The sequence below is a fragment of the Cynocephalus volans genome, chromosome 7 (genome assembly GCF_027409185.1).
Source record: "Cynocephalus volans isolate mCynVol1 chromosome 7, mCynVol1.pri, whole genome shotgun sequence".
NCBI lineage: Eukaryota > Metazoa > Chordata > Mammalia > Dermoptera > Cynocephalidae > Cynocephalus > Cynocephalus volans.
Genome location: NC_084466.1, coordinates 99,776,428 through 99,788,971, shown reverse-complemented (window position 1 = coordinate 99,788,971; position 12,544 = coordinate 99,776,428). Strand labels below are relative to the sequence as shown.

Below are 12,544 nucleotides of genomic sequence, written 5' to 3'. Positions count from 1 at the left end.
AGTCTGGAGAATAAGGGAAGGAGTGCTGAGTTTGGAGTTGTAAGCTGGTGCTGCCCTGGTTCTGGGTGCTTGGGGCATCTTGCCTAACTGTGCAGCCCTATGTTCCTCCTATGTAAAATGAGGTCAGTAATGCCCACCTTCCAAGTTGTGCAGGTTTGCATCAGGGTGTATTGAAGTGCCCAGTATGGGCCTCATCCACGTTCTTGCTCTTAGAACCTCAGTGTCCTCTTCAAGAGTGGGGATCCTGTTTTCCTCCAGATTTGTTGTGAGAAAACAGAGCTGTATTTACAGTCCATGTTCACTGAAACAGATGCAACAGTTCAGAGGCACTGAGAGATAGGAATGAACCTGGAAAAAGAGACAAGGAGAGGGACCCTCCACAGCACAGTGTTTTAGAGTACCTAAGGGGTCGTGTTAGCTTTGGTGATGCTCTTATGCACATCTTTCACTGAGGACCCTCTGCAGTGGAATTTATTTCCTCTGGTGACTTGCAGGTAGTTCTGCGGTCTCTGGGAAGCTTGAACGGAGGAGTGAATACTTATTATCTCTAGCGTCCCTCTGGCACACTGGGCTGCAACCTTGCAATGAAGATGTTGTGAGGGAAAGGAGGGTGTTAGAAATGCCTGGAAATCATGGGGCTGAAGCGAGGGGCTGGTGCCAGGAAGAAGGGCTGGGCCGTTCGGGGAAGAGGACTTTCTGGGCCTTATCTGAGCCAGCAAACCCTCTGAGGCCTCCCCAGGCTAGGCGTCACCACCAGGCAGAGGAGCCACCCACCCCAGCCGGCACCATCCCGAGAGCCTGGAGCACACAAAGGGCCCAGAGGGCATGGCCCCTGCACCCCAGGCACTCACGATCTAGCTTGGAGGTGTGGGCCATGCATGTGTCCCTGCAGCGCCTGGGAAAAACACACACCACGACATGTCCACTAGGGCAAATTGACTTCTCCATAGTGAACACCTAAGCTGAGGGGATGCTGAGGAGAGGAGTGGACGATGTAGGGTGGGGTGCATCATGGCATGTGCTCCAGAGAAGGTGAGTTTGGAGGTAGGTTTTGGGAGAAAGAAGGGGCAGAGGTTGGAAAGGCCATTTATAGACCAAGGAAGCAGAGTGGCCGGTGGCTGTGTGAGGAAGGACCTTTGGGGGTGAGAACCGCTGTCATGGCCCTGAAAGGCCTGAGTATGCTGAGAGTCCACGGTTACTGTAGGGACCCCACCAGGTCAGAGGTGTCTCCCCTGGTGGCCAACTTCCTCCCTGTTCAGAGACTGGCTGCCAAGAATGTGAGAGAAACTAGGTTCCCTGCCACCACCCTCAGTAGTGAGGTGGGGCTGGGCACCCAGAGGAGCCATGTGCAGGCAGGAAGAGGAGTCCGGCGGCACTGGGCTGGCACAAACCACAGTGGAGGGTCTGGTTGGGCAGGGCCTTTGGCTTGCAATGGCTTTTGAACTTCTTTCCTAGGACCATGTACATGGGGGAACGCAGGGGATCAGACAGATGGTAGCTGGTCTGATCCCAGCAAGGCCTCCTGGAAATCACACTGGTGTGGCATGCTCTCTGCAAGGCAGGGGGACCATGCTCCTCCTGGACTAGATGGGGTGTGGCATTAGTACCACCCGCATTCCCTCGTCTCCCTGCTCCAGGAAGCCTCTGGCCTGGGTCCTCCCTGGGTTGAGAGGAATCAGGGAGCTTGATGTCCACCCCAGTTCCTTTGCTAACCAGCAGGTCACCTTGGCTAGAGAGGAACCTCTGGCCTCTGATTTTCCCTCAGGGCTTTGGAAGTAATGATATGTGCCCTGCATCTCTAGACAGGATGGTGTAAGGGCCAACATGTGAACGTGCTATGCAGAGTAGAGGGGCCTTTATAGATCAAAGTCACAGGAACATACCCATGTGGCAGGCAGATGGAAAGACTGAGGTGCCCACGTTGTGGCAAATCCAGGAGGCAAGTGCGGTGTCTCTGTTGCCCCTCTGTGCCCTGTCATTGAACCAGGCAGGGTCCTGGGGAAATCTTAAGTATGGCTTTGTTAGTTTGAGTCATTTTAGTTAGAAGCAGTTCCCACAGGACATAGGAAAATGGAGGTAAGATTTTAAAGGAGATAAGTGTTTATAGTAAGGTTCAATTTTTGTAAAACAAAATAAAAAACGCTATCTCTGTATGCATGAGTGTTTAACTAGGAAAACAGTCCTAGAACATGAAGCTCTATTAGCAGGGATATCTCTAGGGAGATTGGGGGAAGAACTCATACTCATATATATTACTTAATTTTATTATATATTAAGTATATATTACTGCCTTAAAAAAAACAATAAAACAGTGCAAATGTTTCAGAGGAATTTTGCCAAAATCTTTTATTTGCCATGTTTTTGGGCATATTGCCACTAGCTTTAGTTTTCTTTTCTACAAAATGGGTCAGTAGCATTTGTAGTAGATGCATTTTAGACATTTAGATAAAGGTAGTTGTGAACACGTGATTATGTTACTTAGAGACGGGAGAGTAGGCACTGATACTTAATGCTTACTTTGTTTTTGGCACATTATTAAAATCCTCCCCATAGCCTTCTGAGGTGGAGGGATTATTATCCCCATCTTAAAAGTGAGAAAAGCAAGACTCTGGATAACTAACTTGTCCGAAGTCACACAGCTAATAAATGACAGATCCCGGATTTGAATCCAGCTCTCTTTGCCCGTGTTCTGTCCACCACACGAGAGAGAATGGAAATGCTTAAGGAGAAGCCCCAAATAAGGGGTTACAAGGCCTGGAGTCTACACCCCGCTGCCACTTATGAACCACGTGACTTAAGTGAGTCATGGGTCTCAATCTCCTCCCCTATAAAATGGAGATGATGATATCTTTCCTGCCTGCTTCACTGGGTTGCAGTGACAGGAGCAAGGGGACTAACATATTAAAGCAGCTGCTTCATGCCCAGCACTTGGCATCTATGAGCTCATTTCTTCCCTTTCGAATGGGATACTGTGTGTGACAGTCCTATGTATGAAGGGCAGAGCCCTCTGCAAATGTGTGCTGTCATTAATAATATTAGCAAGCAGCCAGAACCGTTCTTTCCTGTGTCAGTCTCCTTAGGAAAGGGAAGTGAATCCGATGTTGAAATCTCTGTCCTGCCTGTAAGCTAATGTCCTTCTTAACCCTTCACTGCCAGCTTCCCGATTTCCTTTGCAAATGAGTGTCTTGCTTGGAAATTCATCGTAAAGGCCTGTGCTGAGCAGCTTCAGTCACATCTGTTGCTCTGCCTCATTCTTGATCCTCACGGAAGAGTGGATGAGAGAGGGAATGAAATTTTCCATGGGGGGTGAAGATGCCCGTGTTGGTTACCAGTGGTTACTGGAGCCTCCTGCCACGACCAGTGGCTCACTTGGGCATGTCCAGTCTTGAGTTTGTTTTTCATGCATGGAAGCAGGAAGTGGGGGCTGGGACCAGGCACAGAAATGTTTCTGAGTTTAGCCCAGTGCCAGGCCTTTGGGTTGTTTCATTAGCTGGATGGCTCTGGGCCAGGGGCTTGGCGAGACTGTGTTCTCTCTGTTGACAATGTCTCCTCCTGCCTTTGCCTGGGTCCAATTTCAGGAGCTGCTGAGAACTTCAAGGCCCTCTTGGTCCACAAGGAAACAATCCAGGAGAAGTATCTGGACAGTATTTGGGCATGAGCACCAGCGCTGTGTGGCCAGCCTGGCTCACACCCTCTTGGGAAGGGCTCTTCCCCCAAGCAGTGGTGGAGAAGCCCTGCAGGCTGGATGGTAGTCCTCGACAGTCTCGGGCAAGGGTCTGCAGGACCCACTTTGGCATGTAGTTTCTGGTAGCTGGTACCTCCACACTTCTCCTCCATCCTGGCCAGAATTCTGCATGCTTGTGTCAGGCACCACGTGCGAGAGTGAGCATTAGAGGACCAGGGGTTCCTGTCAAAACCCTTTGGAGCCTCTGACATACGACAGATGTCCCAAAGACTGTGGCTTACAGTGGAAACTGCCAGAAGAGGTGCTTTGCTGTGCCCTTCCCATCACCAACATGTAGGGCAGGAGGGATTCTTTGGGCACCAACATGTGGCAGAGCAGTAAAGCAGCAGTGGTCTGGGGGCAGCACCCTAAGAGAAGAAAAAGGATTGTGGAAATGTGAGTGTGTGTGAGACAGACAGACAGACAAAAGAGAGAGGGCAGGAGGGTGGAGAGGAAGAGACCTGGTGATGCTGTGCAGAGGAGGACAGAAATAGAAAAGTTGAAAGGGCCACAGACTTTGGCCAAACCCCTGAAGACTGAGAGTTGGCCTCTCTCACTGGGTTCTTGCAGAGATCTGGAGTGAATGGGCAGGAGTGATTTCCCAATGCCCTTCCTTCTTCCTTCCCTCCCTCTGACCATTTACAGCCTCTCTTTCCCAGGCGGACAGGGGCAGCCCAGCCAGGTGCCAGGCAGGGCTGGTCTGCATGAGAGAAAAAGCCCCTTGTTCAGTGAGGTGCCAGGTGCTCTGGGCCCCTGGGAGTTTTCTACAGGTATCTCTTTCCCTGGGCTTTTCTCCAGTCTTCTGGGCCACTTAAAGGGCCACAGTGCATAGGGTGTGTGTCTGCTGAGTCCTGCACCAGGTTCCTGCGTGGCTGGGCACTGTGGCAAGTACCAAGGAGGTGACTTCTCCCTTGGTCAGCCCGTTCACAGGCCCAGGATCTACGCTGAGTTGACACTGCTCCTGATCTACTGAGGACCAGGGAGAAGAAAGGGCTTCCCTTTGTTCATCCCCATTCAGGTGAGATCCTGGAGGCCTCAGTTTCCATTCCAGCTCTGCCCAGTTGTGCCTCCATGAACCAAAACAAGAGGAAAGCTCCCTCCATAGAAGTGTGGGGGCCAGGCCATCTTCTGTGTCCCAATCTGTTTTTTCGTTTGAGTTTCTTGGCTCTGGGTTTGGCTCGGCTGTCCTAAAGTGTCGGGATTTTCAGATCAGTGTCTGTGGGCTGAGCTGCACCTCTAGTTAGGAGGGAGGCTGGATGTGGAGCTACGGAGAGCCCTGCATTTTCTTTAGGTGCCTCTCCCTGTCTGGCTGGAAAACCTCAACAGCTTTACTAGGGTCTCCCCAGGGGCTAGGGATGATTGTATGGAGGCGGCTTAGACATGTAGGTGCAGGACCTCACTTGTCCAGCTGTGTGCTTTGAACCAATCTCTTAGCTTCTTGGAGCCTCAGTTTCTGTATCTGTAAAATGGGGATTAAGAACATTTCCCTGACAGTGTCATTTGAAGGTTAAATGACATACAAAGCACTTGACTTACCATAAACAACAATATAATTTTTAAGTGTTATTCTAGTATTCAGCATTATTTGAATTCTTTCTTTGTGCCAGGCAACTGGGTGATTTCCAGAGGTCCGTTCAACACATTTCCTTTCCCTTGGGCACTCACAGGGTATTAGAGGAGGTGGTCATATCTGTAGAGGGATAATCGTGATGTGGCGTGAGGAGCGTGGGAGTGGACGTGTGTCCACAGCGCTTGCGTAGTGAGTGACTGGTGTTGCACGGGCTTGCTCCTGCTCTCCATTCTCCACCCAGCAGACAGCTCAATCTTTCAGAAATACACATCTCATCATTGTACTCTCATTAAAGCCTTGCTGTGGCTGGCTGTGCTTTGGGATCCAGTCTGAATTTGTTTATGTGCCTTTGGCCCAGCATGATTTAGCTCTTGACAGTCTTTCTGGTTGCCTCACCTCTTACACTGTCTGCTTGATTTGTATTGAATTCATTTCTGTTTGCTGAGCAAACCACCCTCCCTCGCCTCTGACCTTCACACATGCTCTTGCTTGTGCCTAGACACACTCTCTGACACTGGCCCTCCAGGAAGCCTTCTCTGGTTTTGTGCTCAGTTGTCCCCGTGTGCTTCTGTGGACGTGTTTGTGTCATGACTGCCGCTCCCCCCAGACTGAAGGTGCCATGAGAGCGAGGGCTGCTGATCAGTGCTGCCAGGTTTGGGGGCAGAATATGGCATGTTTCTCCTCCCAGGACCGTGATTCTGGCAACTTTTATTCCAGTTCTTGGTGGTTTCTGGTGCCCTTCTTTGTTTTGCTTTATTGCACAGGGGAAAAGGTGGTAGGCGTGGTGACTGGGAATGTGGAAGAGATCGTCTTTGGCCACAGAGGACATTTGCAGTCCAGTGCTGTGGTTGTTCGGTGAGGCAGGTGACAAGCAGGGTCTGGCGGGGAGCATGAGGCATGAAGGCCAGAGAGAGAAGGCTGCCCAGGACCAGAATATGCAGAAATGTCCTAGGACTGGAGACTCTGTCCTTGACTCAGGATGTTTCCAGCCACTCTGGAAAGTGAGCATGACATGCCCTCCTCAGAAGCAAATCAGTGTCAAGGTCTTTTCAGGCTTGTTGGGTCATAAATCCGTCATCTGTATGCAAGGCTCCATGGAAGGCACTGGGCAGGTTGAGGTGACAGGTGCAGAAAGCTGTGATCTAGGCTGGACAATGTGGAGAGATCAGTGCTGAGGAAGGAGCTATCTTCAGCACAAGGAACTTGGACACCTTTAGGAGTGGTGACATTTGATCTGAACCTTAAGGGCAGGTGAGATTTGGATACCTGTGAAGAAAAGGAGGGCATCTCAGGTAGAGATGACAAGCCCAGGGTGCCTACAAGGAGTGATAGAGGTGCTTTGGCTAGAGTTCAGAGAACGTGGAGCCACACCTGCAGCGCACAGGTGGCTCGGTCACAGGAGGCATTGAGAGGCTGGGCACAGGGGAGTGAATTGACCAGGGTTGCATTTTAGGAGACTAATGTGGCGGTGGTGTAGAGGATGGCTTGGAAGGGAGAGATTGAAGATGGAAAACCATATCAGTGGTCGAACCATCCATAATCCGGGCACATGGTTACCAGGGCTTCCGTAACTGAGGAGCAGCAGAAAGAGTGGTGAGATAAAAGGACCTCGCCTGGACTCCACAAGGCCAGTGCCACGAGGACAGGTGTCTAGTCCAATGCCAGGCACATAGTAAGTGCTCAGTAAATACTATCCGAGAGAGTGAATGGGAAGACACTTTGAAGGAAGGACAACAGTGACAGCCAGTGACAACCCAGGGAGGCTGCGGGCAGGAGCTTGGGAAGAGTGAGCAGAAGGGGAAACTCAGGAGGAGGAGCAGGTTGGGTCAGTCCTGTTGAAGGGTGTGAGTGGTCTGACTTGGAGGTGTGTGCACATTGGCCCTGGCATGTGGGCCCCGCACGTGGCCATGGGAGACCAGGGCACTGTCTCCATACATTTGAGGCTGGGTCAAGGTCTGTGCTCTGGACCTGCTGCCCCATGTTCTCTGGAAGGTCCTAGCCCTTTGGCCACCATTTCTGCCTCCCCAGAAGTCATGCCCAAGGAAATCTCCCAGCACTGCGTCTCTTGTTAACAATACCAGCTGATGTTTATCGAGCACTTGCTGTGTTCTAAGTGCTTCTCTGTCTCATTTGATCTTACAGTGTCTTGTAAGTTTGGTTCTATTTATCATCTTGGTTTTTCAGTTGCAGAAACTAAAACTCACACAGCTGTTAAGCAGTGGGGCTTGGATTTGAACCCAGGTGGCTGGCTCCAGAGCCCTCATTCTTTAACCTCTGTGTCATCACTATCCATGTGAGGGAAGGGGGCTCGAGGTGTTCCTGATACCAGAGGAAACCTGTCCCTATTATGTACTTGGGGATTGAAGGGCAGCTTCCCTGTAATGCTTGAGGGCTGGAAAGCACCTTGGAGATGTCAGGTTTCTTTTATAGGTGAGGAACTAGGGCTGAGAGCAGTTGCAAGCCTGCTCCAGGCAACATGGCTGATGGCACTGAATGACCTTCCATAGTGCGATGTGCCCGCCTGGGTGTTCCAGTGCCCATAGGAGCTGGACTGTCTCAGACAGGCGGGTACCTCACCCTGCTCTGTCCTCCCCCAGCCAGACTTGAGCTGAAATGACCTGCCTCAGCCTCGGCCTCACTCTGCTTCCTTCTTGTCCTTCCCTCAGATTGACAAGTATCTCTATGCCATGCGGCTCTCTGATGAAACTCTGATGGATATCATGACTCGCTTCAAGAAGGAGATGAAGAATGGCCTCTCCCGGGATTTTAACCCAACAGCCACAATCAAGATGTTGCCAACGTTTGTAAGGTCCATTCCTGATGGTTCTGGTGAGTCTGTCACCCAGAGATGGAGCTCTGAAGGCTGGATGCTCTATGAAATCATCCTTCTGACTTTCATTTGTTCATTCAGTCATTCACTCACTCACTTGTTCATTCATTCTCCATTCCATCCATCTGTTCTTCCATCCATTCATGTATACATCAATCGATCCATCCATCCATCTCATGTATGTCTGCTGAGCATTTGCCATGTGCCAGGCACTGGGATACCATGACTGCACAAAGCCAACCTGCCCTCACTGGCCTGGCTGTCTAGTGGCTTGTGATACTTTAGAAGGGTAGTGTTTATGGATCTTGCAGATGCTGTGTGGTTTGCTCTTGTGTCTCCAGAACATGAGGAGTTCCAGAACATTTGTATCTCCCGTGTTTCTTTGGTTATCTTCTACACCTCCATGCTTTTGTTTTCCTTGAGTCGTTGTTACTGGTGATTAAGCTTTTTAAGAACTCCTGAAGAGATTCTGCCATCAGGGTGACTGTAGTGACCCACGGGGAAGAGAGACCTTTGTATTTCACTTCTGCTTTGTCCCAGCCTGGATGGCACCCACATCCAGGAGCCTTTCAGGATTCACAGAGTTCTGTAGCAGGGGCGTAGCTGTGCCTGCTTCCAGGTGAAGGAAGAGGAAGTGGGGGAGGGGAGGTGGGTGTGGGCAGCCCCCAGGAGAGCACCTGCCTTGGCTTTGCTCTGAAGAGAGAATGATACCTGATCCCTGCCAGGCACCTGATCCTGTGAGACTGGATCTTGGCAGATACCTGAGAAGTGGAGATGCCTGCCTTTTCCTCCTCAGCCCTGCTCTCCAGCCAGCTCCACTTCCCAGGACCCTGTGTCAGCAGGGGCTGCTCTCCCTTGTTCTTTTTCCAAACTGTTGCCAGGACTGAGGGTCCCAAGTGGGATCCAAGTACACTGGTATTCTAGCCTTTTGCCACACTGGCTACTCCTCAGCCCAGAACTCATACTTCTTTGGGAAATACAACATTCTCTAGCCTCCTCTTAGGGATTTATAACAGACAGCAGCAAAAAGTCCCTGAGCAGTCCTGCAGGAAGGAAACCTGTTTAACCTGGCATAACTGCTTTCCCCCAAATCTGTTTAATCTTTCCCCCAATATCTGTTACCATATTTCATCTATTTTGAGAAGCTCATTTAAAAAAAAAAAAGTGATTGTCTCTGGAATCAGCACTGTGTCATATAATAATCGCATCTTAAAATTATTATTGGCAATGTTTTTTCTTTCTTAATGTTACCTAAAATCATGCTGGGTCTCACAATCAGTGGTGTCTTAAATGTGATGACATACACGGTAGCATGCTCGTGGTGGGAAACACTGCCGTGGGGTTTGTGGAACTGGAGCCAGCAGGCTGGGCCCCACGCCTCCTCCAAGCCTCTCTTCAGTGGGGATAAGGCCAGATGTCTAGGGCCTCTCCGGAGCACAGACTAGTGTTGAGAGCAGGAGGAGGACGCGGAGGAGGTAAAACCAAAGCCCTGAACTGCAAGGGCCCACTCTCCTGTGCACAGAGGGCCTGGGTCAGCACCCTCCCTCTCCCCACTGCATCTTCCACCCTGTTTTAATTTCTGTGGCTGCCTTAACAAAGTGCGACAATCTGGATGGCTTTAAACAACAAAAATGTATTGTCTCACATTTCTGGAGGCTGGAAGTCCAAGGTCAAGGTGTCAGCAGGACCATGTTCCCTCTGAGACTCTGGGAGAATCTTCCCTGCCCCCTCCAGCTTCAGTTGGTGACTGTCAGTCCTTGGTGTTCCTTGGCTTGCAGCTGCATCACTCCAGTCTCTGCCTCTGTCGTCACATGGGGTTTTTCCTCTAAGGACACCAGTCATATTGGATTAGGGCCCACACTGGTGACCTTATCTTAACTTGATTACATTCGCAAAGACCCTATTTCCAAATAACGTCACATTCACAGGTACCGGGGTTTAGGATGTCAACATTTCTTCTTGGAGGACACAAAGCAACCCATAACACACCATATAGCCCTTCTTTTTATGGCTGTTCCTGATTTGTGTGGATGGGCTCAGATCATGTGCTCCAGAGCCTGCACTCCCCTCAGAATGGTCCCTATAGCCACACATAGACATTGACATTGATGCCAAAGACTCAGATACCTGACCCCAGTCCACGCCCTTCCTCTTTGTGACAGGAGGCGCCCCCACCTCACCTACCCCTGCCTCTGGGCTTTTTTTCATCCCAGAGCCTGGAGGTCCCCTGGAGTAATCAGAATTCCGGTCTCCTTAGTAGTAAATCCATGGTGCTGTTCCCTTTTTGAAATGTTAATCACTGCTTCAACTGTAGTAATTAGTCAGGGACAGAATTAGTGATAATCCCAAACCACAGAAGGATTAATCAGAGCTCACCATGGTGGAGAAATGCCCCTGCCTGTTAAGTGGTGATGTGATTTCCAAGGCAAAGGGAGAAAGCAAACCTTTCCTTTCTCACTAACCTTGACCCTGGTGGATTGGACTCAGGGTTTTGAAACTCTACTGATTTTTCAGAAACATTTCTGAAAATATATCTGACACATATGTTCTGATATATATATTAGCACATTTTCTAATTAATTTTTTTCCCTTTGGACATTTTTTATGGGCAGTGTTTTTTTTTTTTAATTGCTCTTCAGTAATCTATACATTGTTTTTAAGAAAAGATTTCTACAACAGCTTTTAGCTGCTGCAAATTCTTTTTGAAGTAGTAAAGGTACGAATAATAAAAGAAGGAGCGCATTGAAGCTTACTAGCCTGGGTGACTTGGCTTAACAGAAGTCCCTCTTCCAAGCTACCCAGACTCTTGGGAATAGTTGCCCTTTGTGTCCAAGCCTCCCTCAAAAGACCCAGGTCACTCACTCTGTGCCTCACTCGTGACACCTCCCCTTTTTCCCTTCTTATCTCATTTATCACTGAAGATATTTTAAGTACCAATTAAGTTGTAAGCTTTTTGAGGGTAGAGTTGGATATTTTTTTTGTTTCTGCTTCATGGTTCCTAGCAGTCTTTACCCAAAAGAGAAGTTTTTACCCAAAGGAGAAGCAAAAAATATTTGCTAAAAGCTTGAATATACCATTGTCTTTTTTCATGCAAAGTGGAATGATTTACATTGTGGCCATGGTTAGTTCAGGGCCCTGAATATGCACAGTACTACTTTTCAGCCAAAGGAAGGAAAATGTTTTCTTTCTCTTTCTGCAGCATTAGGGCTGTCTCAGTTTTCTTATCTGGAAGGATGGTTGGATTATCTCGAGAGTTCTCTCCATCTGTGAAATTTCCTGAATGTCTAGTGTTCTAGTTGGGTTTTTGACAAAGACATAGAGTTCTTATCACGTAGCTGGACTGCAGACAGGAGGGGATGCCTTTGTATCTCATGTACAGAATTATTCATTGAGCAAGACTAAGGTAGGCATTTCAGGCAGGCCGAGTTTTTGTTTGTCCTGTAATCTAGCACAGGCCAGGACTCAAGAGAGACATCTGTCCCCGTGTTTGTTTTCCATTATTTGCTGGTAATAATGGCTGTCATTAGAAAGTGGAGAGTTGCCAGGGGCCCTTCAGATGTTTTGTTTAATGAGCCTTCTCTTGAAGAGTGGTTCTCCTGGCTTAGTGGAAATGGGAAATGTGGGAAGAAGTCACAAGTAGGAGGCCCCAGTAGCAGGAAGGAAGGTTTGAAATCAAAGATTTGAAGAGAAGTTGGAGGGATGCCCATTGCTGCAGAAAGAGGCTGAACTTGAAGTTAAAGGAAAAAATAAAATAAATAAAAATCTAGAACACTGGATAAATATCTGTCACTCACTTAGAAAAGTGACCTTAGAAAAGTCACTTATCTTCTCTGAGATTCCATTTCCTCATCTGTAAAATGGTTGTGATAATCCCTGCCCCACCTTCACACGGCTGTTATCAAGATCAAATGAATGTCCTTTGGAAACTGCAAACCACCATTGTTGTCATCATCATTACTGTCATTTAGTAACTGACTTTGTAAGATTCTTTGGAAAGTCTTTTCATAGCCTGTGCAGCCAGTCAAAGGACCCCACCCATCAGGCCTAAATGTATAAGCTCAGCCCCTGGAGGAAGGATCCAGAGTTTTTCAGAATTCACTGGCATCTCTGTGATGTTATAAGGGAAAGAGGCAGAGAAAACATGGAAGAAAAGATAGGCTGTCTTGCTGCCACCCCAGCACCCCACCCCTGAGCTAGTCTCACCCTGCAGCTCTGGCTCCTCTGCTGTGGGGTGACTGGACACCACACCTCTGAATCAGAACCAATCTGAGATAAAAGCACGTGATAGATCTCCTTTGTTATGGAGGGTAAGAAGGTATTTGGGGGATTCATTCCCTAATAAAGAATATTGATCTTGGGAGCCTGTAGCTGAAAGAAATCTAACTCAAATCGTTTTAAGTGAGAAAAAGAAAATTCTAGG

The 12,544-nt window shown here is 48.8% G+C and overlaps 1 protein-coding gene across 1 annotated transcript in view; it reads left to right on the top strand.

Moving 5' to 3' along the window:
• The window catches only part of HK1 (hexokinase 1), a 68,191-nt gene that overhangs the window by 10,680 nt on the left and 44,967 nt on the right, over positions 1–12,544 (top strand). Inside the window, exon 2 of the mRNA XM_063101765.1 lies at positions 7,961–8,123. Within this exon, the coding sequence (XP_062957835.1) occupies positions 7,961–8,123 (163 nt within the window). The remainder of the gene's footprint in view (positions 1–7,960; positions 8,124–12,544) is intronic.